At 39.8% G+C, this 25,855-nt stretch overlaps 2 protein-coding genes across 2 annotated transcripts; one reads left to right on the top strand and one right to left on the bottom strand.

The window, feature by feature from the left end:
- Positions 1 to 17,560: 17,560 nt before the first annotated feature.
- Positions 17,561 to 18,088, top strand: LOC142169744 (uncharacterized). The gene has a single exon (XM_075231650.1). It carries the CDS (start codon positions 17,561 to 17,563, stop codon positions 18,086 to 18,088), a length of 528 nt encoding a protein of 175 aa, XP_075087751.1.
- Positions 18,089 to 22,489: 4,401 nt separating this feature from the next.
- Positions 22,490 to 23,489, bottom strand: LOC107759548 (6,7-dimethyl-8-ribityllumazine synthase, chloroplastic-like). The gene has a single exon (XM_016577513.2). It carries the CDS (start codon positions 23,358 to 23,360, stop codon positions 22,674 to 22,676), a length of 687 nt encoding a protein of 228 aa, XP_016432999.1. The 5' UTR covers positions 23,361 to 23,489; the 3' UTR covers positions 22,490 to 22,673.
- Between the last annotated feature and the right edge of the window lie 2,366 nt (positions 23,490 to 25,855).

The following is a 25,855-nucleotide window of genomic DNA, read 5'->3' as shown; positions in this document are numbered from 1 at the left end:
CCTCCGATGCTTCCCTAGACGGGGCATATGAACTTGATTCGGAGGGCTCTGGCTATTTACCTCGGCCTATTGTTGCCTTCTTACCAATCAATTTTTGCACGGAGAGTGGTAGGCTACCCCTGCCTCGGCCTCGGGAGGGTTCACCCCTCCCTTTAGAAGTATCACCTCGATCTCTTGATCGAACCATTGTCTGCAATACAAAGCAACATGAGTCAGTTAAAGTGTAGAAATAGGCTGTAAAAAGTTGCAAACAAAACAGTATGCAAATGTGAAAGTGCGGTCCGCACAATTCTGAGTGCGGCCGCAGACTGCCTTGTGCGGACTGCACAATTTTGAAGTGCGGCCGAAGACTACCTTGTGCGGACCATACAATTTTGAAGTGTGGCCACACAATTGAAGTGCGGACTGCACAATTGTGAGTGCGGCCGCACAATTCTAGCCCCAGTAATACCAGTTCTCTAAAGTTTGGATCTGCGGTCGCACAATACGGTCGCAGATCATTTTATGCGTACCGCACAATTTTGACTGCAGTCCGCACATTGAATGCACAAACTTGCCCTAAAACTAAGGATCTGCGGACCCCACAATTTCATGTGCGGCCGCACAATTCAAAATTAGACGGCACTAAACTTAGGTTTTTCAATTATTTACACAATTTGGACATGGTATTGGCAAATTAGACATGATACATGATTTACCCAACCCCCAATGAGTACATATGAAATTACCCAAATAATTTTAAGCACACATGATGAATCATCTGACATTTAGGCCTAAAATTAACTATACTAATTAAGAACAAAAACTAAGAAAATTTGGAAAACTTTAAACACGAATTAAACATACCAGTGATGAAGGATGTAGGGAAGAATCTAGGATGATGAAATGAGTGTGATGTTTGAAACAATTTTTGTGTACTGTACTTGCTTAGGTGCCAAGAGTTCTCAGTGTGTAAAGTTTGGAACAGTGAGAGGAGGGCCTATTTATAGGTTGAAAATGTGCAGCTGAGTGCGGCCGCATAATTTTGTGTGTGGTCTGCACTTTGTACCTGGTCCCTCTGAAGATATGTGGTCCGCACAAAATTGGGTGCGGCTGCAAATATTTGTGCGGGCCGCACAATTCCAAGTGCGGCCGCAGATTGGCCATTTTTCTGCAATTGCAAACTTCAGAGTGTTTGCATTTTTGGGTCTCCAGTTGTGCGGCCGACCAAAGAATTGTGCGGCCGCAGACTCCTTTCTGCTGTGGCATGCAAGATTGTGTGGTCTGCACTTTTTTAACACTTAGCCATTTTTTCAAGCACAGTTCCTGCAAAGCACACTTATTCCTGCAATTCACTTCAAAACTATTTAGCACAGAACAAAACCTATCTAAAAAGAATAAAAAGCAACATGGGTTGCCTCCCAAGAAGCGCCTGATTTAACGTCGCGGCATGACGCAGATTACCATCAATCACTTGAAATGAATTAATGCCACAACATGGCCCTCATAAACTTTTCCAAGATAATGCTTCACATGGTGACCATTGACTCTTAACACTTCATTATTTTTATTCTTCAAGTCTAATGCACCAAAGGGTGTCACATTCACAACCTCAAACTGACCACTCCACTTAGACTTCAACTTTCCTGGAAACATCCGTAACAAAGAATTGAACAATAACACAAGATCACCTTCTTTGAACTCCTTGTTTCGAATGTATTTGTCATGGAGGTACTTCATCTTCTCCTTATATAAGGAAGAACTTGTATATTCATGGTACCGAAATTCATCAAGCTCATTTAATTGTGCCACCCTTAAGTTGGCAGCGACATCCCACTCAAGATTTAGCTTCTTCAATGCGCACATAGCCTTGTGCTTAAGTTCCACCGAAATGTGACAAGCCTTCCCGAACACCAACCGGTATGGAGACATCCCAATCGGTGTTTTGTAAGCCGTCCTATAAGCCCATAGAACATCATCAAGTTTCTTCGACCAATCCGTTCGGTTAGCATTCATAGTCTTTGACAAAATACACTTGATCTCCTGGTTGGAGACTTCCACTTGTCCGCTTGCTTGAGGATGATAGGGGATCGAGACTTTATGAGTGACACCATACTTTGTGAGTAAGGTATCAAAAGCTTTGTTGCAAAAGTGCGATCCCCCATCACTTATAATGTCCCTTGGAGTTCCAAATCTTGTAAAGATATTCTTTTTCAAAAATACCACCACACTTCGAGCTTCATTGTTAGGTAGAGCAACAACCTTAACCTACCTTGACACATAGTCCACCGCTACCAAAATGTATGTGTTCCCACAAGCTCTTACAAATGGTCTCATGAAATCAATGCCCCACACATCAAAAATGTCAATTTCCAAGATGGTGGTGAGTGACATCTCAATTTTCTTAGAAATCCCTCTGTCCCTTTGACATTCATCACAATGCTTGACTAGATCACTAGCATCCTTGTAGAGGGTAGGCCAATAGAATCCACAACTCAACACTTTTGCCATTGTTCTCACTCCACCATAGTGACCATCATATGGTGAAGAGTGGCAAGCTTCAAGAATTTCCACTTGTTCTTCCTCCGGCACACATCGTCGAATCACACCATCGGTACAAATTCGGAAGAGATACGGTTTATCCCAATAATAGTCAAGGCAATCCCATTTGAGCTTCTTTCTTTGGATTGAAGAGAACTCATTCGGTACCATACCGCTTACAAGATAATTTGCTAAGTCGGCGAACCATGACATCTCGGTCATTAAAATGTCTAGAAGTTTCTCATCGGGAAAGGAGTCATTAATCTCAAGGCCATCATGTGGCCTCCCCTCCTCTTCCAAGCGAGACAAGTTGTTCGGCAATTGGTTTTCATTGCCTTTGCGGTCTTCGATTTCGAGATCGAACTCTTGCAATAAAAGCACCCACCACATTAACCTCGCCTTTGAATCCTTTTTGCTCATTAAGTACCAAAGCGTTGCATGATCGGTGTGGACAATCACCTTTGTAACCATCAAGTACAGGCGGAACTTCTCCATAGCAAAGACAATAGCAAGGAGCTCTTTTTCGGTCATCATGTAATTAACTTGGGCATCGTTCATGGTCTTACTAGCATAGTAGACCGGATGGAAGATTTTGTTGATATGTTGCCCCAAAACTGCTCCGATCGCCATGAGCTCCAAAGGCAAGCTCCAATCCGGTGCGGTGATAATAGGAGTAGTAGTCAATTTGAACTTGAGCAATTCAAATGCTTTCATGCAATCCTCGTTGAAATAGAATTTGGAATCCTTCTCCAAAAGCTTACACAAGGGGTCATGTGGCGATAGAACCCCGCATGACCCAAGAAGTGCCTCACTCCCTTCACGGATGTAGGGGCAGGAGTTTAGAAATCACCTCTATTGTGAGAGGCTAGTTGAGCATCGGAGTCGGCATTCTTCTCCATCATTTGTTTAAACATGTTCTCAATTCATCCCATATCATTGTTGGAAGAACTAGGACCATGGGAAGTATAAAGAGGCATGTTGCTTGGTTGTTGATACATCGGGGGTCTTTCAAAGACCGACCCACGATTCCCTTGGTTATTGTTCCATCTCCTTTGGTTGTTGCCTCCCCAATATCCTTGACTATTGCTACCCCAATTGCTTTGGTTGTTTTGACCATTCCAATTTCCTTGATTGTTTTGATTGTTCGAACTACCTTGGTTGTTACCACCACTCCAATTGCCTTGTTTGTTTGAGTTCCAATTCCCTTGATTACCTTGAGATCGCTATTGTTGTTGATTCGGGCCTTGAAAATTATTTCTTTGCCCTTGGAAGTTATTCACATATTTCACTTCCTCCTCTTGTTCATTGTATGATTCATCTTAATCAAACCCATTATCTTCTTGCACATAATTGTTCCGCACGGTTTTGCACTTGTTGACCTTTTTACCTTCTCTTGTTTACCATCATAATGACACCCTCTATTGCATTTACTTGTTTAGGACCTTGAACTTGTTGAAGTTGAGCTTTGGCTAATTGATTCATTGTAGTGGCCAACTCGGTAATTGCTTGCCCATGATCATGCAATTCTTTATGTAGGTGAATCACATTTGGATCACCTTGAGGAACATTTATTCTACTTTGCCATGCCGATAAAGTATCCGCCATTTCATCTAAGATCTCACAAGCTTCGGTATATGGTGTTGTCATGAAATTTCCACCGGCAATTTGGTTGACCACGCATTGATTGGTAGTATTGACCCCCCTATAGAAAGTTTGTTGGATCATAGCCTCAGTCATGTCATTGTTCGGGCACTCTTTTACCATAGTACGGTACCTCTCCCTTATATCGTGCAAAGGCTCATTGGGTTCTTGCTTGAATGCCAGAATCTCGTCTCTAAGAGTAGCCATATGCCCGGGAGAAAAGAACTTGGCAATGAATTTCTCCGCCAACTCATCCCATGTATGGATGGAATTGTTTGGCAATCTTTCTAACCAATCCAAGGCTTTCCCCCATAGTGAAAAAGGAAATAGCCACAACCTTAAAGCATCCTCGGAGACGTTTGTCTGTTTACTCCCCCAGCAAGTGTCCACAAATCCTTTCAAGTGTTTGTACGCATTTTGATTCGGAGCCTCGGTGAAGAATCCCCGTTGCTCTAGCAATATGAGCATAACATTTGTGATTTGAAAGTTGCCCGCCCTAATGCAGGGCGGGATTATGGCACTTGCATACCCTTCATTCGGAAACACCTGGTGTGGAACTGCTCTTGGTGAAGGTGGGGGAGGGACGGGAACATTGTCATTAGGCGGTCGGCCTCGTCTATTTGCTTGAGGTTCAAGAGGAACCTCGTCAACTTGGTCATCATCCACATCCTCCCCCAATGGCAAGTTTCCGAGAGGATCATATTTTGTTGAGAGCCATTTATTTTGTACCTACAATTGTTTCACCAAAATGATTAGTAACACGGAAGGAAAGGAAGACAAGTCACACACAAAACCAAGTATATAGCTAAATTTGTTTTTTACGCTCCCATGCAGCGGCGCCAAAAAATGATCTCGCCAAAATCACACCTCAGTTTGTGGTTGTGAAGCGATCAATTACAATAATAATACCCAACTAGAAGTCGGGATCGAATCCACAGGGAGCGTAGATGGGATTAGGTATATATTCGGATTAAGCACGTAAAGTGTTTAAGATGCACTTCCACAAGCTGTGTTTTGATTCTACTTCTAAATTATGCTACAGTTTGCAAATGTAAAGCTAGAGAATAATATTTGGTGTGTTGTTTTTCAAGTATGTAAAAGCTCTAGGGCTCTGACTTCCACTTAGGTGTTTGCCTAACGGGTTATGGGCTTTAGAGCGGGTTTTGTTGGTCAAGGTGTATTACAGCAATCAACACACAATTACCCACTCAATACCTCTCGGTAATAGAGTGGTTTTGCCCAATTTGGCTTTCTCAAGTCCAAATGGGTAATGCACAAAACAGTTGATAGATGCTCAAGTCGGGTTTTACTATCTCTAGATTCAACCCTTTAATTGGGACTATCAATTTCTTGAATTCATCCCAATTTCTTGTTAGCCAAATTTTCCTAGACTAAGTCTCTCTTTCTCAAGTAGAGACTAAGTCAAATAGGCTTGAATCAATGTTTGCAACCAGTCATTCTACAATTATAGCAAGAACTAGGCTAAATATTACACACTCAACTATAAACAATCCCTAAATCAAACACCCATTAGGTACCCACACTAGGGTTGAGTCACAACCCTAGCTAGAAATTTAGCTATTCATAGTGGGTGATGAAGAAAATAAAGAAGAAAAGATGATTAAACTCATATTTAATGATAAATAGATGAACATCCAATGTAAAATTGACAAGCTATGATAAAGTTTCCTAAAATAGTAAAACAAAACGGCTACCAACTTTCAGATATTCAAAACATGACCTAATTTTGTGAAAGTAGACTATTTATACAAAGCTAGAATTTTCTGATAAAATTTCCCTTTAGGAGGTTCTGCAGCCGCACAATTCTGTGTGCGGTCCGCACTTTGCTGTAACTCTTAACAGGAGTGGTTTCTGTGGCCGCACAATTCTGAAATGCGGCCGCACTTCTTGAGTTCTGCGGACCGCACAATTTCGGGTGCTACCGCACATCTTGAGTTTCGCGGACCGCATAATTCTGGGTGCGGTCGCACAATTATAGTGCGGTCCGCAGATCTTGATTGTCTTGAATTCCCAACTCTCTGAACCTTGACTTCTGCGGCCGCACAATTATTGTGCGGTCCGCACTTTGCATTGTCGCACTGTCAACTTTTCTTCTTGTTCTGCGGCCACAGACAGAATTCCGCGGTCCGCACTTTAGCCTTTTTTGCTTGATTTTTGTCCTTATTCAAAGTCACTCCTTCTTGAGTTGAATTTCATCACTCTGGCTGATTTTCCAATACTCCTGCAAGTAAGCATATTTCATCAGTTTTCGGGAATACCTTTAAGCATTTTTGAACTAACACGAAAGTCAAAAGGTACAAATAAGTAGTCAAAATCCCCACTTATCACTCACCTCCAAAACACCGTAAAAAAATAGCTAATGTTTCTGAGTCGAGTAGAGTCGAGGTCCGATCCGAGTCCGCCGAGTTCGAGTGGTGGATCGTTCATGGTCTTGTTCGCTTTTGGATTTCAGAGCTGTAAAATATTGAAAGTTCAGATTCAAAACTTTGAGGTTCATTCCTTGCCTTAATCTTGATAATGTTGAAATTGGTATTCTATATTATGGATCTTGTGCTTGAATGAAGTATTATTTTCGTTCTCGTGTTAATATCTTTAGTTCAATGCCTATATCATTTTTTATATCTATATTGTTCTATTGTGGAATCATATTGATATTGGTATTTATTTGTGAAAATATTTCCATCACTACACTGCATTAACGTAGCACACTTTGGGAGGAAGAATTTCGGGCACAATGTTAAAGAATTTAGGCTAAGAGTTTACTGCTTTAGCTTCAATTTGTTGGGACCAAGTTGATGAGTTGTGGGGTCTAGTTTCAAACAAAAGATTGGGCCAAATAAGATAAGTTCTGTAGAGGCCCAATACAATACAAAGACGTCCATTTTGATTCATATGCTGGTCAATTATTTCTCAAAGGACAAATGTAGTAATTTTTCCAAAAGTAATAGCGTGCTAATAGTCCATTGTTGTGACTGCGGATTCGCTTGCGTAGCACTGTTATGACAAAATTAATAAATTTCGTCTCGATCACACATTCGCTTGCGTAATGTGGTTATGACATCTTATTATTCAAAACATTCTTCAACAATCAAGAAATAAAAAACGGATATGTAAAACATGAAAATCAATAAAACACAGTTTATCCAAAAATAATATAAGCCAAATGTAGTTAATAAAGCGACCGTGCTAGAACCACGGGACTCGGGGAATGCCTTATACCTTCTCCCCGGTCAATAGAATTCCTTACCCGGACTTTGTTTTCGCAGACCAATAATAATAGATTCAAACCTTCCTTTGACTAGGGATTCAAATAAAAAGGTGACTTGGAATACCCAAAAATTCAATTCCAAGTGGCGACTCTGTAAATAAAATAATCCCTACTCAAGTTTGTCACTTTAATTAGAAAAACTCTATAACCCGTAATAATCCATAATACATATCATTTTGGGGGTAAATAAAAGGGTGTGACACAACATATAGTACATAAGAATATAACACCTACGGGGTAATTTCCCCCTCACAAGGTTAGACAGGAGACTTACCTCGCTCCGAAGTTCCATCACCGTCTCCAATGCCACTCTAACACCTCAAACTAATTCTCGTCGCTCCAAAACTAGTCAAACAATGTTCAAACCAATAAACATATACTCTAATACTTATAATAAATCAATTTATAACAATTTCCAACTTCGCTCGAAAAGTCAAAAAAGTCAACCCTCGAGCTTGCCCGGATTCCGAAACGTTTCGAAGATAAACTTTACCCAAAAAATTACCAACTCAAAAATATGATTTATTCCCAATTCCATGTCCAATTTCATGGTAAAAATCCAAAAATGCCAATTTCTAAGTCTTTCTTCAAAATTCCAAAATTTCTACCAATTTTCATGTTAAAATTCCATATGTGTTCATGAAATATAATCAAAAGTTGTTTATAAACACATACCCCCAAGAGATGGATGAAATAGCTCTCCAAAATCGCCCCAAAGTCGGCTCCAAGAGAGAAAGATGAGATGAAATGAGCAAATCCCGTTTTTCCTAACTTATATTCGGCCTCCCTTCTACGCGATCGTGGAAAAGACCTCGCTATTGCGGAAAAGACCTCGCGATTGTGGAGGCCAAACAGATCTTGCCTAGAAATTCCCTTACGCGAACGCGATAAAGCTTTCACGATCGCGAAGCTTAACCAGACAATCCTACGCGTGTCAATGCGAATGCGAAGGCAAAAATCCCCAGCCTCAGAAAATATCCTACGCGATTGCGTGAGTCCTTCCGCGATCGCGTAACACAACTCCCCCAAACAGGCCTGCCTTCTCAATTCTCTACATTCGCGACTCTTCTTACGAGAACGTGAAGAAACACCTGCTCCAGCTACGCGGTCGCTTTTCCTTTTACGCGATCACGTTGAACAAAACCTCCACTAGCCCAGATAACCCTTCGCGATCACATCCTTACTTCCGCGATCACGATTCATACCAATCACACCGGAAACCAGCAGTGGCAAAACAAGGAGAATTGATCTAAAACCATCCCAAAACTCACCTAAGGCCCCCGGGACCCCGTCCGATCACACCAGCAAGTCCCAATACCTTACCCAAACTTATCCAAAGGCTTGAAATACCACGAATAACATCAAAATCACGAATCGGTGATCAAAATCCTTCTTTCAACTTTCAAACTTCCAAACTTCGACGGATGCGTCCGAATCATATCAAAACATTCCGGAATGACGCCAAACTTTGTGTACAAGTCACAAACCACGATACAGACCTATTCCAAGGCTCAGAATCCCAAACGGACATCGAAAATACCAAAGTCTACTTCAAACCAAACATAAGAAATTTTTAAACTTTGAAAATGCTAACTTTCTACAATAAGAGCCTAAATGCTTCCGGACCACCCGATACTCAACCTGAACATACGCCTAAGTCCGAAATCGTCATACAAATCTATTGGAACCTTCAAATCCCAATTCTGAGGTCGTTTACTCAAAAGTCAAACCTTAATCAATTCTTCCAACTTAAAGCTTCCAAAATTAGAATTTTCCATCCTAATCAACTCTGAACTTTCCGAAATTCAACCCCGACCACGCTTACAAGTCATAATACATGAAGTGAAGCTAATAAAGGCCTCAAATCTCCAAACGACATGCTAAAGCTCAAAACAACCGGTCAGGTCGTTACATTCTCCCCCACTTAAACATACGTTCATCCTCGAACGTGCCAAGAACTGTTCTGGAGCTGTCCAAAATCACTGTTCAACACCTTGTGCACCTACCCGTGCCACCACAACCCAGTTGAGCACATTAGATCGAGTCAGACTGAAGATCTTCCTTTTCATTTTAGCCAACAAGCCTTAGGACGAAATTCCATCCTCCGAATTTCTCTACAAGACTTGATTCAATCCTACGAACACCGTATCAATCTCCACACACTGAACCCACACACGATCATGCACCCATGCTGACATCACACAATGCACCACATAACTCATTTGCCCATGATAACCTCCTCCAAGCACAACAGCTACAATTTCACTGACTCGGCGCCCGTAGTATACCTCATAAAATATATAGGCCCGGTTTCAATCCTCACAGTACTGCAACGATGAATAAGATGCACAGTAACTCATAACCACCCATCAAATCAATAACTCACGGAGTTTCTACGCTTGGCAAGAACCGTTACCTCATTCTAAATCGAATAGTGACACTTTCTCTTTAATGCACCTTGCATAAATCCGCTCGCACCAATTTCAGGTCCAAAAATCTCGTCTCACCCAGTACAAACTGCTCCGGCAATGAGCCACCTCAAACACTGACCAAAATCTCATATGACGCCATCAATGCGCTAACAAGCTTCAACTTAAATATGATACATAAGGAAGAACTAACTCTAGAAAAGAACTACTCAGCCAGCGTAATAAATAAAACGGTCAAACAGACGCTATGAACCCTTCTCAGAGAATGAGAAACAAAATACACAAGAATAGATATAAGGAACCTTACTCAACATCTTACTATTGCGGGGTGCAACCCGATCCAAATATGACATATGTTGCGTGCAATCAGATCCAAATATGACACTGTTGCGGCGTGCAAACCAATCCAAACATGACATCGTTGCGGCGTGCAACCCGATCCACACAACATACCCGTGGAGGCGTGCCACCCGATCCAAACAATTTACCCATAGTGGCGTGCCACCTTATCCACACATAACAATCAATAAGGACACACCCATCAAGCCGAAATGCTTATACTTACGAAATGCCAGAATATCGACCACAAGCACGCCAAGTGCATAATACAACCCTGGGGAGAGGGATAGTGCCATACACTACAAAACCCTAAGCACGACTAAGGTGCAATAAATGACCTGCATCTCGAGAGCCATCTTACTCATTTAACACCACAAGCTACACGGGATTACAACACATGTGCGAATAAATAAGCCGTCTCATAACCAAAATGGCATAATAGAGTATTACATAGAATAGCTGACGAGGGGGATAACATCCAGCGCCAGAGGACTCCTCTATAAGCAATACTATGCCGAATGGACACATCCGACCTGATGTAGAGCACACATTATCATTAGACCCACCAACGGACTCCAAGTTGATTCCGATCATCCCATACTGGGCCAACAACCTTTCAAGGATCCACAATGGCCCTATTCAAGACGCACACGAACAACCGTCCCAATTTGGAACAAACTCTCACAGTTCACAACCAAAGGAATAGAGTGCCTTCCAAGCATAAACTCTCACATTAACGATAGTACCATAATCTCCATGCTTGGTTTCAATCTTTAGCAATCAAGTGACTAATAGGTCACATTTATACAATTTTCCCGTGGGATACGCTCCCACGACCTTCCGCACCAGGTAGCAAAGTCTGCACCTCCATACCACCAACCATACTAATTCTGTAAAGCAAATCAAGAATCCGCAAATCAATACACGATGCCTCTTACCCAGGACACAGTTCTCAGGCGACACTAAGACAATGCTAGCTAACTCTAAACATCTAAAATTTTCTCCCGCTCCTCCGAGCTCGTGACATTCTTGCCAACACCGAACCGCAACCTTGATCCTCCAATTCAAATTCCCATGCCGCTCACTGCACCTATCATGTTGCTACGCGAGAGTACAAGAATTCATCATAACCCCTGAACTTCTAGTAGAATAATTACTCCATTAGCTAAGAACCTTTCACTAAACTCATTTCAGAAGAACCATTGCAATACACAACTGAATCCACATAACCGCAGAAAATACAAACCTCAAGTTGTGGTCTAAAACACCATAACTCTTCCGGGATCCATTTACACATAACAAGGCCATTTGAATCAAATACCTCCCAAATCAATCAAATTATGGTTGTTGTCAAGCCTGCACATACAACCACCAACCACCTGTATAACTTAACGCGCCAAAGGAACTGAGCATTGCCACAATCATGCTGATTCAAACCATTACCAACCGACCCAACTTCCTTCAATTTACTCTTGACCTGCCTTAGAAATAATAATGTCTTCATTCAAAAACATAACAAAACTCGATCAACACCCATCCCGAGTGACCCAAATCACGAGATCACATTGTCTCAATACCCACTGCAAAGACTCGATCATTAACCACACAACGGACCCAAAATCCTTAGACACCGCGCTTACATCCTTGAAACCATTAGAACCACTATTTAGAGTCACCCACTCTGACCTAGTTCCGAGTATAATCAAACTCCAACGCTCTGTTAGCACATGAACACTCCCGAAGAAGCAATCGGGTGAATTTGTTTCCTCGAACATTACATCCATAATAAGCACAAACTCCGAGTCTTTCCAAAAACCTACACATGAATTGATAAGGCGAAATATAGCACACATTCATCAAGTTCTTTACCAGAATTACCCCTGATGTTTTCTTTTCTTAGTCATAATTAATCCATCAATGCACCGATAACCAGAAACCGCACAAGCCGACAACCACGCGATCCAATCGTAGGCGGTGGGCTCCCCCACTTAGCTTAAAGCTACAAGCACATAAATCTAGAATCCACAAGGATTCCTCCTTACCAATTACTATGACCTCGCACCATTAACTCGGCAAACGTCTCAAAATCTCTTGTTAAACTCTTCATAAACATCTCGAATTATCAGCCACAATAGACTATTTGACCTCCCGTTGGGTAGTAAGTATAACTCTTTATAGAAGCTTCATAAAAAATCACGCAACCTCTAACCTGCTCACAGGAGATAGCCCACCTGTGGAATTTCCACACCGACATCTTCCAACAACGCTGCATTGGGTACAACCACCACGAAATTAGTAAAACCTCCTAAGCCCGTGCTCGTTCACCAGCTGTAAGAGTCTGTTCATTCCCCATTGACATCAACTGAAAGTCCGACGATACGTTCCAAACTCGAAGTCATGTTGCATCCAAAACGATAATCAAGTTTTCACACCCCTCTTCATTTCATACAAACTCTTCTTTGCCATATTCAATCTTCCTCAGTGCAGTAGCCTCCATCCCAAATAAAATCCGTAGACTTAGTCACTTTCCACCATGATTCCCAAATCGCTATAAACTTTTCTAAAGGCATGTGGCTATCCTACAATGTGGATCCATATGCTACTCTGTTACTCCCACTTCGGTTAAACCATCTCCTTTAAGCAACTTCTCAACCTCTGCTTTTCATTCTTAACCTGCTAGCAATTCAACCACAGCGAGACACTTCCCGCCATGTCTTTCCTCATCCTTCGTTGCCCAATTGCCGCCTCAAATCGAAATCCATCTCTGTAGCACCTGAACTGATAAATTGCTACCAACCCAAAGCCTCCTCGAAGATCATCTTTCTCGAGCCATCAGCATTAGAAACTCCGATTCAATTCTGAAATAGCTACACGCCTCCATCTCTGACAACTGCTTCTCAAGCATCATTTCACAACACCCTGCCCCAAAGGCAAATAAAGAAGACCATAACACCGGCGATCCTTAATGAGTTTAACAAGGACGACGACACCACATCACAATTGAGAATTCCACCATGCTCAAAAATATCAAGCCTCTTTACTCTATCAACCAAAGCCTGGACATTCATTGTCTGATTGCCTCTTCTCCGCTGGAATTAAATGTCGAACCTCTAAACCATGCACTGAAAAATCCTCCCTTCGAGTCATTCACTGCCTCTACACATAAACAAGTACCCTACCATCACACAAACATTGCGCGATAACCACTCATGAACATCATAGCAATTCATGCATAGCCTCAAAACCATAGGCAATACTAATACAGGGCTGAAAAGACAGAACAACCTTCCACATGACGACGACAATAGCTCGTTTGAATACGTAGGGAGATACATCATGCACTACATCTATAGTACCACTGCAACTTTTCAATGCCCCATTGATAACAAGAGCTCAACATCGTGTAAAAGTGAGTAGGAAGGAATTGAAGGCATAAGCCTCGATGGAATCAAATCGCACGACGAGGAATCAAGAAGGAAAGTGCTCCTAACAGCCCTGTAGCCTCTCGAAGATAAGTACAAACGTCTCCATACCGATCTGCAAGACTCTACTAGACTTTCTCATGACTCATGAGACCCAAGTGAACCTACAGCTCTGATACCAAGCTGTCACGATAAAAAATCCATTATAGGTTGTGATGGCGCCTAATGCCGCCGTCAGGCAAGCCAACAGTGATTAATCAACTTAGTTACTCATTTTATTATTTCTGAAATCATGAATCCCATTAAATAAATAGAGTAAAATCTGGTACTCGTAGAAAACCTGTGATTTTATTTTCCAATTTTCGTATAAAATATAAATTACAAGGTAAAATGGTAATAATTACATGAACTATAATAATGAACAACCAGTAGGAACCCCCAAAACTCGGTATCACAAGTGCATGAGCATCTACTAAGGAGTACAATAATAATACAACATCTATCTGGAATACAAGATAGACATGAGAATATAAATAGCTCTAATGGAGACTCTGTATGCGGCGGATCGTAACATGGAATACAGCTCACCATAAAGTCTCCGCAACAGTCGCGCCCTTGGCCCAAAAGACCACCAGACATATATATATATACCTGCACAATAAATGCAGCAAGTTTAGCATGAGTACATAAATCAACGCATACCCAGTAAGTATCTTGCCTAACCGCGGAGAAGTAGTGACGAGGGGTTGACACCGACACTTACTAGAGGTCCATTAAAGTAGTATGCTAAATTCTAAACAGATATGAAGCACAATAGTAATAGTAGGATGAAATGGTAACCAGCATAATCTTTCAAAATTTCTTTTAACGATATAAACTTCTCAATCTCGTATCCTATCTCAACAGCTTGGAAAATATCAAATGCCAAAATCAAATTAATAAGAAATACCATATAAAATGCAAGGCATCAGTGGAAGGAAAATCTCGTGAATAGTTGAACTTCTAGTGATATAATGCACGATTGTGCCGAGGTCGTACGACCCGATAAGGAATATGATACTGCCGAGGCGAACGACCCGATCCCATAATAATGTGTACACTGTTGAGGGTCGAGCGGCACGAACCATAGATGCATCTATTATACTGCCGAGGCGAACGACCCGCTCCCATAAGAGTGTGGTACAAAATCCTGCCAAGGCGAACGGCCCGATCCCATTAGAATAAGAAGCTTTAACGGGTCCTTGACTCCGCTCACGAATATACGTGTGAGTTATGAAATTTAAGGAAAACTTTGCCATGAGTATGCACAACGCGGGAGAAATTCATAAGGGAAGCACAAATTATTCCGCGGATTATCAAGTAGATTGTCGCATCTCTACAATAGCGAGTCTATCACCCTATGCAAGTCCAGTCTCAAGTCGTAACGTGAAGTAAATGAATTAAACTAGCAAAGATAACTCAAATAGTACAATTATAGCATTGCGTGAACCTAAGTCTACCCGGACATAATCAGGAATTCTACCGTCACCGCATACGTGCGTAGCTCCCACAACATGTAGCACATAAGAATATAACACCTACGAGGTAATTTTCCCCTTACAAGGTTAGACAGGAGACTTACCTCGCTCCGAAGTTCCATAACCGGCTCCAACGTCACTCTAACACCTCAAATCGATGCATGTCGCTCCAAAACAAGTCAAACAATGTGCAAACCAATAAAAATATTGTCTAATACTCATAATAAATCAATTTATAACAATTTTCAACTCTGCTCGAAAAGTCAATAAAGTCAACCCTCGGGCCCACATGCCTGGATTCTGAAAAGTTTCGAAGATAAACTTTACCCATAACATTACGAACTCAAAAATATAATTTATTCCCAATTCCATGTCCAGTTTTGTGGTAAAAATTAAAAAATACCAATTTCTAGGTCTTTCTTCAAAATCCCAACTTTTCTACAAATTTTCATGTTAAAATTTCATATGTGTTTATGAAATATAATCAAAAGTTGTTTAGAAACACTTACCCCCAAGAGATGGATGAAATAGCTCTCCAAAATCGCCCCAAAGTCAGCTCCAAGAGAGAAAGATGAGATGAAATGAGCAAATCCTATTTTTGCTAACTTATATCCAGCCTCTCTTCTACGCGATCGCGGAAAAGACTTCGCGATCGCGAAGGACCAAATAGACCTTGCCTAGAAATTCCCTTACGTGAACGTGATAAAGCTTTCGCGATCGCGAAGCTTAACCAGACAAGCCTATGCGAACGCGTGTCAAACAACGCGAATGCGAAGGTAAAAATCCCCAGCCTCAGAAAATACCCTATGCGATCGAATGAGTTCTTCCGCGATCGCGTAACACAACTCCCCCAAACAGGCCTGCCTCTTCAACTCTTTGCGTTTGCGACTCTTCTCACGCGGACGCAAAGAAACACCTGCTCCAGCTACGCGGTCGCTTTTCCTTTTACGCGATCGCGTTGAACAAAACCTCCACTAGCCCAGATAACCCTTCGCGATCGCATCCTTACTTCCGCGATCACGATTCATACCAATCACGCCGGAAACCAGCAGTGGCAAAACAAGGAGAATTGATCTAAAACCATCCCGAAACTCACCTGAGGCCCCCGGGACCCCGTCCGATCACACCAGCAAGTCCCAATACCTTACCCAAGCTTATCCAAAGGCTTGAAATACCACGAATAACATCAAAATTATGAATCGACGATCAAAATCCTTCTTTCAACTTTCAAACTTCCAAACTTCGACAGACGCGTCCGAATTATATCAAAACATTTCAGAATGATGCCAAACTTTGTGTACAAGTCATAAACCACGATACGGACCTATTCTAAGGCTTGCAATCCCAAACGAACATCGAAAACACCAAAGTCCACTTCAAACCAAACATAAGAAATTCTTAAACTTTCAAAATACCAACTTTTTACAATAAGCGCTAAAATGCTTCCGGACCACCCGATACTCAATCCGAACATACTCCCAAGTCCGAAATCATAATACAAACCTATTGGAACCTTCAAATCCCAATTCCAAGGTCGTTTCCTCAAAAGTCAAACCTTAGTCAATTCTTCCAACTTAAAGCTTTCGAAATTAGAATTTTTCATCTGAATCAACTCTGAACTTTCCGAAATTCAACCCCGACCATGCGTACAAGTCATAATACATGAAGTGAAGCTACGTATGGCCTCAAATCTCTGAATGATGTGCTAGAGCTCAAAACGATCGGTCGAGTCGTTACAAGAGAAATCCTACATAATATGATACAAAATATTATGTGAATATTAAACTATTTAGGTTACATTTCCAAATTCCGCTGGTGATTGATATGAATGAACAAAAAAACCTCAAGAAATATTTCCTTCGACCTGACTCATTCATTCATCTCAGTTATTTTCAGTACTTGGGCTAAAAGGAAAAAACAATTATAATGGAATGAGTACATAATTAAATAGATATTTGTTCAACATAACGTCACATTTATGGAGCACAGATAAATGTTCAACAAAAAGGGTAGCTAGACATCACTTGAGAAATAGAGGAGAGGGATATTTTGTTTAAGTACTGTAGATAAGCCTTAGTTAGTATATGGGTCAGTTAATAAACATTAGAAGTTAGAGGTATACATTAGTTATTTAGCATAGTTATAACAGAATTAGTTAGTTGATTAGTTATAAATATCTATAAAAAGTCTCATTTTATAGTTGAATGAAAATATCGACATTTCCTTCTTTGAAGTTCCCTCAATGGCAGAATCCCAACATGGTATCAAAGCGGAGAAGATCGATCTGTGAAACTCTCGTTCAATTCATTAGGTAAAGTTGAATTTCGCATAGAGATTTCGACTAAGCCAGATTTTCCTTTCTTATTGTTCTCTAGTTCAATTGCTACCTCGAATTGATCGTCAATGGTGACTGAGAAGATTGACCATACACATCCATTGTTCCTTCAACCTTCGGACACACTGGGCTTGGTGTTAATTCCAATTCAGCTCATAGGTTCTGAAAACTATGGCCTATGGAGCAGATCGATGAGACTGACTCTAAAGGCTAAGAGAAAATTAGGGTTCATCATAGGGGATTGCAAAAAGGAATCGTTCAAGGATGCTCTCCATGAGGAATGGGAGACTTGCAATGCAATAGTACACTCATGGATCATGAACTCAGTCTCGAAGGATCTCATTAGTGGAATCATATACGCGTCGGATGCGCATGCCGTGTGGGAAGATCTCAAGAAACGATTCGATAAAGTGAATCGAGTGAGGATTTTTCAGATACACAAGGCAATTTCAAGGCTTTCACAAGGAACCGACTCTGTTGTTGTTTACTTTACCAAGCTAAAAGAGCTTTGGGCGGAATACGATGTGTTGGTGTCTTCACAGAATTGTGGTTGTGCGAAGGCTAAGGAACACATTGTTCATCTATATCAGCAATAATTGACGCAGTTCCTAAATGGGCTGAATGATACATATGATCAGGCATGACGTCAGATTTTGATGAAGACCACTGAACTAACACTTAATCAAGCATATGTATTGATCACTCAAGATGAAAGTCAAAAAGCTATGGGAAACCTATCAGTGATAGAAAAACTCGATCCTTTGGCTATGCAAGCAGGAAGAGGCTAAGGTTATCATGGAAGGAAGCAGTTCCTACAGTGCGAGCATGCAAAAATGAATGGACACTCTAAGGAAAATTGCTTCAAAATCATTGGATATCCAGACGACTTCAAAATGAAGAGAGGGCATCAACCAAGAGCAAGTCCTATGATAGCCAATAATGTTGAAGGGCCACCTGGAAAATAAATAGTAGTGAATTCACAAAGCAGACGTGATTATTATTTCACTGAGGCCCAATATTAACAAATTCTGAACCTACTCAACAAGGAAGGACCTGGTGATATATTTGTGCAGACACAAGCTAATATGGCAGGTACTATTTGTTCACTTTCATCAAGCATGCATCCAGATGAGTGGATTGTTGATTCAGGTGGTACATACCACATAGCTTCTCCTTTGAATCTGTTAAGCAATATTCAGAGTATTGATAAGCATAAAAAGGATTCAGTAAGGTTGCCTAATGGAACTAGTACTGATATTATTCATATTGGTAATTCACAATTATCAACTGATAGCATATTAAAGAATGTCCTTCATGTGCCAGATTTTAAGTTTAATTTGATGCCAGTATTAAAGTTAACAAGAGACCTATCATGTGCTGCTCTATTTTTACCTGAGTTGGTTGTATTTCAGGACCTCTATAATGGAAAGGTGAGGGGGATTGGTAAGAAAAGTGAAGTATTGTACTTGCTGAAAGGAAGATGAGTGAGACAATTAGTAGCTGCAATTAAGCTTGAAAGTAGAGGAGGAGATTCAAGTTGGATATGGCATATGAGGCTAGGACATGCTTCAACACCAGTGTTGCAACACATTCCATTTCTGAAGAATAAAGTAGATAGCAGTTTGCATAATAGATGTTTTGTATGCCCTATGGAAAAGCAGTCTAGGCTTGCCTTTCCTGATAGTGAATAGAAGAGCATTAAACCTTTTGAACTTGTACATATGGATGTTTGGGGGCCATATAGAGTGTCAACTCGTGATAGAAAGTACTATTTTCTAACTGTTGTAGATGACTACTCATGAGCAACTTTGATATTTCTAATACAATTGAAGAGTGAGACCATTATTTTTTTAAAGCAATTTTTGTGCATGGTTAAGACCCAATTTGATACCTCTATTAAGGTGATTCGAACAAATAATGGAACTGAATTCTTTAACAATTAATGGAACACTCTTCTACAGGATCAAGGAGTGATTCATTAGAGTAGTTGTGCTTACACTCCACAACAAAATGGAGTTGTGGAGAGAAAGCCCTGGCACATATTAGATACTGCAAGGGCACTAAAGTTTCAAGCAAATCTACCATAAAAGTTTTGGGGAGAGTATGTGCAGACAACTGTTTACATCATAAATAGATTACCCTCTAAAGTGATGGCTGGCAGGAGTCCCTATGAGCTATTACATAAAAGAAAACCATCACTTAATCATCTAAGGGTGTTTGGTTGTCTATGCTATGCTACATACCTAGTGAAGGAGGATAAGTTTGCACCTAGAGCTAAGAAATAAGTCTTTTTGGGATACTCATCTACACAAAAGGGATATAAATTGTTTGATTTAGAAACTAATTATTTTTTTGTCAGCAGAGATATTACTTTCAGGGAATCTGTTTTTCCTTTCAAGGAGACTCAAATGCAGATTAATCCACACACAGTGATACATAACCAAGATGATTTCATATGTCTACAGCAGGACAACAGACATGTTGTGTAAATACAAATCCCAGAGGAGCATGGTCAAGCAACAGAAATGCCAGTTATGACTACACCATTGGAACAACCTGCAGAAGCCACACCTGGAAATTCAGCAGCTACTAAAAGAGAAGTTGAAGGCCTGACAGAAGGCTTTGAATAGCTAGATAAGATCATGAAATCCATAGCACCTACAGTTTTAGCTGAGGCGACAATAGTTCATGTTGCAGATCCTGTTGCAGAAAATGCATATCATTTGGCAATTCCAACTTTGCAAGGAATTTCAGCATATGAAGGAATTCCAACTGCAGAAATCAGGCAATCGGCAAGAAAGCCACCTATATGGATGCAAGACTATGTTACAAAGAAGCAGAAAATCTACATAGTGTGCCTACTCCATCTCTAACTACCTATCTTATGACACTGTAACTCAGAAATACAGAGATAACTTGAATGCTTTTTTAGTATTGAAAGAGCCACATTCCTTCTAGGAGGCAGTAAAAGACAAAAGGTGGATGAGATAATGCAGCAAGCGGTGAAGGCTCTAGAGGATAACAGAACTTGGAAAGTCTACTATTGGATCTAAGTGGGTATACAAGATCAAGTATAAGTCAAATGGAGAAATGGAAAGATTTAAGACAAGACTTGTAGCAAAGGGATACAATCAACATGAAGGTTTAGACTACCATGAGACATTCTCTCCAATTTCCAAAATTGTGATTGTGAGATCTGTCATAGTTGTTGCAGCCTCCAAAGATTGGAAACTTTATCAAATTGACGTATTTAGTGCATTTCTTCAGGGAGATCTGTATGAAGAAGTGTACATGGACTCGCCACAAGGCTTTCAAAAGCAGGGGAGAAAAAGGTATGCAGGCATTTGAAGTCCTTGTATGGACTTAAGCAAGCATCAAGGCAGTGGAACTTAAAGCTCACAGAAGCATTAGTCAATGCGGGTTTTCATTAGAGTGTTTTTGATTATTCCTTGTTCACCAAAAGATCTGGGAGTGACATAGTTATTATTCTCATATATATAGATGACATGCTCATTACTAGAAGCAATAGTATCATGATTAATGAGGCCAAGGAAGTTCTACATCAGCAGTTCAAGGTCAAGGATCTTGGTGAACTGAGATACTTCTTAGGCATAGAAGTCTTGAGATCACAATATGGTATTTTGCTTAATCAAAGAAAATACACATTGGAGTTGATTTTCGAGTTAGGACTGAGTGGAGAAAAGCCTGCAGTCATACCATTGGAGATAAATCAGAAGTTAACTTCAGTGGAGTATGATAAAGGAGCTGGAGTGCAGGAAGATGATCTTATGGTTGACATTACATGATATCAAAAGCTCATAGGAAAGCTTTTATATCTGATAGTCACTCGGCTAGATATAAGCTATGCAGTATAGAATCTTAGCCAATTTATGCAAGCCCCAAAGAAATCCCACATGGATGTAGCTATTAGAGTGGTTAGATATCTCAAGGCAGCACCTGGCATGAGAGTTCTTATGCACATGGAATCTACAGACACACTGGTAGGATTTTGTGATTCAGATTGGGCTGCCTGTCCTACCACTAGGAGGTCAGTCAGTGGAACTCTTTCGTTTCATGGAAATCAAAAAAACAGCATATAGTATCTAGAAGCAGTGCAGAAGCAGAATACAGAAGCATGGCTTCTGCATTTGCTGAGATTGTTTGGCTAACTGGGATGTTTCATGAGTTAGGGATTACATTAAAAAACCAGTTACCCTTTGTTGTGACAGCAAAGCTACAATGCAAATTGCAGCAAATCCCATATTCCATGAGAGAACCAAACATATCGAGATCGATTGTCATTTTATACGGGGAAAAATCAAACAAGGATTGTTGGAGACTAAGTATGTGCCTACTAAGGATCAACTAGCAGATTTACTGACCAAAGGATTGAGCTCAGGACAACATCACTACTTATTAGGCAAGCTAGGAGTGTTAAACATTTTACACCATCCAGCTTGAGGGGGAGTGTTGAAATGCTGTATATAAGCCTTAGTTAGTATAGGGGAGTTTGTAAATATTAAAAGTTAGAGGTATACATTAGTTATTTAGCATAGTTATAACAAAATTAGTTAGTTGATTAGTTATAAATATCTGTAAAAAGTCCCATTTTACAGTTGAATGAAAATATCGACATTTCCTTCTCTGAAGCTCCCTCAATGGTAGAATCCCAACAATATTCTTTTTCTTTATTTGAAAAGCATACATATATGCTAGTAATTAAAAAGGGCGTTGTCCTATTCTAAAGGCTCGTAATTAAAAAGGACGTTGATTAGTTGTATATTCTTTTTCTAGCATATACATATATGCTAGAAATCCTACAGAATATGATACGGAATATTCTGTGAATATTAAACTATTTAGGTTGCATTTCCAAATTCCGCTGGTGATTGAGATGAATGAACAAAAAAAACCTCAAGAAATATTGCCCTCGACCTGACTCATTCATTCATCTCAGTTATTTTCAGCACTTGGGCTAAAAGGAAAAAACTAAAAACAATTGTAATGGAACGACATGTTAAAATAGATGTTTGTTCAACGTAACGTCACATTTATGGAGCACGGATAAATGTTCAACAAAAAGGGTAGCTAGACATCACTTGAGAAATAGAGGAGAGGGATATTCTTTTTTCTTTATTGGAAGAGCATACATATATGCTAGTAATTAAAAAGGGCGTCGTCCTATTCTAAAGGCTCGAGGAACAAAGACGCCATCTCAATTGCTGTCAACGCTGCTTCGGCACCTTTATTTCCCCACTTACCACCAGCACGATCGAAAGCCTGCTCCAATGTATCACATGTCAATACACCAAATATGCAAGGCGTACCCGAATTTAGACCTGCTGAAACTACTCCTGATGTGGTTGCATTAACGACCGCATCATAGTGAGACGTATCACCTCTTATTACTGCCCCAATACACAGTATCCCTTGATATTTCCGGGACTTTCCAAGCTGCTGTGCGGCCAAGCCTATTTCAAAACAGCCAGGAACCCACACAACATCGACATCTTCTGAGTTATAACTCTTGAAAGTGCGCAACGCTCCCTCCAAAAGTTTCTTTGTGATTAGATCATTGAAACGTGCAACCACAATAGCAAAGCGATGGCCTTGAGTAGAGGTAACAGAACCGGTCAACTCACGAACAGCACATGTTTGAAACCGGTTTTGATATTCCTCCCGACAACGTTTCTGATCAATTACAGAACCGAAACCTTCAGGTTGGGTGAATATTGATAGTGCACGTGATGAGGAGGTTATTAAGCTTTGTCTGTGGAAAGACAAAGAGAAAGGGTGACGAGGAGACTGCAGTTGTGTGGGTTTTGTACGAGGTAGAAGATTGCACTGTCCTAAAGCGGAAGTTGCCATTTTTCTTGTTTTCTCTTTTTGACTCTCTTAGGACTTGGGATGAATGTGAATTTGCTTTTATGTGAGTGTTGACGAGGACTTGACTTTGGTTTTCTTCATTATATAGTTGGTCTTGGAACGGTAGTTTGGACTAAGGAGTGCCATATTCACGCCGAAATTGCTCGGCATGTCCCATGCCTTTAAAATTCGGCCTGTCCCATGCCGGATTATATTGATATTCAATTTTTGTCTTTGTTTTGGTATTTAATGTTGCCCCTTCTCTTCCATTCCTTCAAATTAAAGATTGAGATTTTTGATTGAAAATGCAATTCTATGGATGGCGTAACGTGGACTTACTTATCCAACTGTCGAAGAAGTGTAGTGTAGTGAAGTGAAGTGAAGAACGAGATTCAAACTTATATACCTGAAATAAGCTAATGATCCGAATGCCAAAGCAGCTAGATCAATTCACAACCATTTTGTTTTATTTATTTTGTTTTAGGAAAAAAGTTTAAATTTAGATCTCTACTAGAAATATCTTAATCTTAGTTAATTGTCTTGTATTTATCATTGACTTTAATTTCAATGTGAACTAGGCGAATTTCACGTGTCAAAATTAATATTCCAAACAAATCCAAACGTAACTTTCTGTTTTTTATGACGATCTAAGAATTTATTTCATTATACTTTAGGTTGGACCTCCATTAGAATGAAGGATAAATACGAGACATAGTTGCTAACGAAGAGAATATAAATGGCTCCTAATATATAACATATGATAAAAGATATTTAGATTTGGTATAGTAGATGATATACATGGCCGACGTGTCAAAGCATGACTCTAGTATGATTTAAATTACATATACTTACTGTGAAATTTTTTAATTTATTGGTGTAATTAACATGTTGTTACAAGGTAATTTATTTTTCATGTTATTAATTTTTTTTTTGAATATTTAAATATAGTTATTTTTTAAGTGAATTAATAATTTACAATTTCCATAGTAATATCAGTATATAAAAGACAAATGTATACCAATATGTGTGTGATGTGTGAGATTATAAGCATGCATCAATATTTTATTCATTAATTTTTAGAATCAATATTCGTCATATAATTAAAAAAAGATATTATCATAACTAAGTGATAGAATATATATATATATATATTATTGGATGTTTACTAATAGGCTCGCATACAGCAAGGAAGAAAGAAAAATAGAGGTGCATGTGATGGACGGATCGGAGAATACCTATTATTATTGGATGTTTACATCTAAGGCTATCCAACGGGACGGGCCGTCCCGTCCCATTCCGGTCCCGGTCCCGTCCCGCGTCGTGTTCCGTCCCGTCCTGTTTCATTCCGTCCCACTTAATTCTAAACGGGATGGGCCCATGTTAAATGGGACACAAGATGGGAAGGTATGGCCATTTCGTCCCGTTTGTCCCGTCCCATCCCGTCATGTCCCGTCCCGCCTATCCCACGTCCTATTTTTTTTTGTGCATTATATACAAGAAACTTATAATCCTATTTTTCAAGGTTTTCCTAAGACCACGGTTAGAAATGATGTTTTTAAATTTCAAATCGAATATCTTCAGTATATTCATTGTGTATTTTTTCACTTAGATTGTAAAGTGTCTATCACATCTGATATAGGTCGTAGTCCTAATGGTTGTGATTATTTAACTGTTACATGTCATTGGGTTAATCATCACTTGAACATGCAAAAACGTATTATTGGTTATAGATTTGTTGATTCAAAACACACTAGAGCATATATTGCAACTATCATTCTACAAATTGTTAATTTTTATGGACTCATTGATAAAGTTTTAACTATCACCTTAGATAATGCTTTTACTAAGTGCTAACACAACTGCAACAACTAGCTTAATGAAATAATTGCAAAATTAATCCAACTTATGCACCGACCATTAATGAAATGATTGTAAAATTTTAAAAGTATTTTCCCCCTATTCCCCAAGTTTATTTAATTTCTACTAAACTTAACCTATCTTTAAAATTAAGAAGTGCAAATGGACTTGTTCGTAAAATTTATGAGAATTTAGCAATTCAAGAAATGAACAATCATCTCTCGAAGACTGCCAAGCTAACATATATTCTTATGTTAAATCAATATTTGATAAATATAAATCTATGGAAACAACAGGTGGTGAAACTAGGGAAGAAGAAGAATACAATGAGATACTTAGCACTGGGAGCTATGACGACATGGAACTCATGGAACATCAATCAACATTGCCAATTCCAGAACAATGTCCGAGAGAAATTATAGATAAGTTATAACGAAGTTATATAGGAGCTTACAAATATTAGTATGATAATTTGCGATCGGCTACTAAGAGGCCTAGTTCAAACAGAACCATTCATAGAAGGTGGTTGCATAGATTAGGTGCTCTTCAAAAGAATTATATTTGTATGTGAGATTTGAAAGTTCTATTAATAAAATAAAAGGCTCTAAGCGTTGAATTATTTTTATGAATTGTCTTACACT

This window comes from Nicotiana tabacum, chromosome 15 (assembly GCF_000715075.1).
Source record: "Nicotiana tabacum cultivar K326 chromosome 15, ASM71507v2, whole genome shotgun sequence".
In the NCBI taxonomy this organism is placed as follows: Eukaryota; Viridiplantae; Streptophyta; class Magnoliopsida; order Solanales; family Solanaceae; genus Nicotiana; species Nicotiana tabacum.
This window is presented reverse-complemented; position numbering and strand designations above follow the sequence as displayed.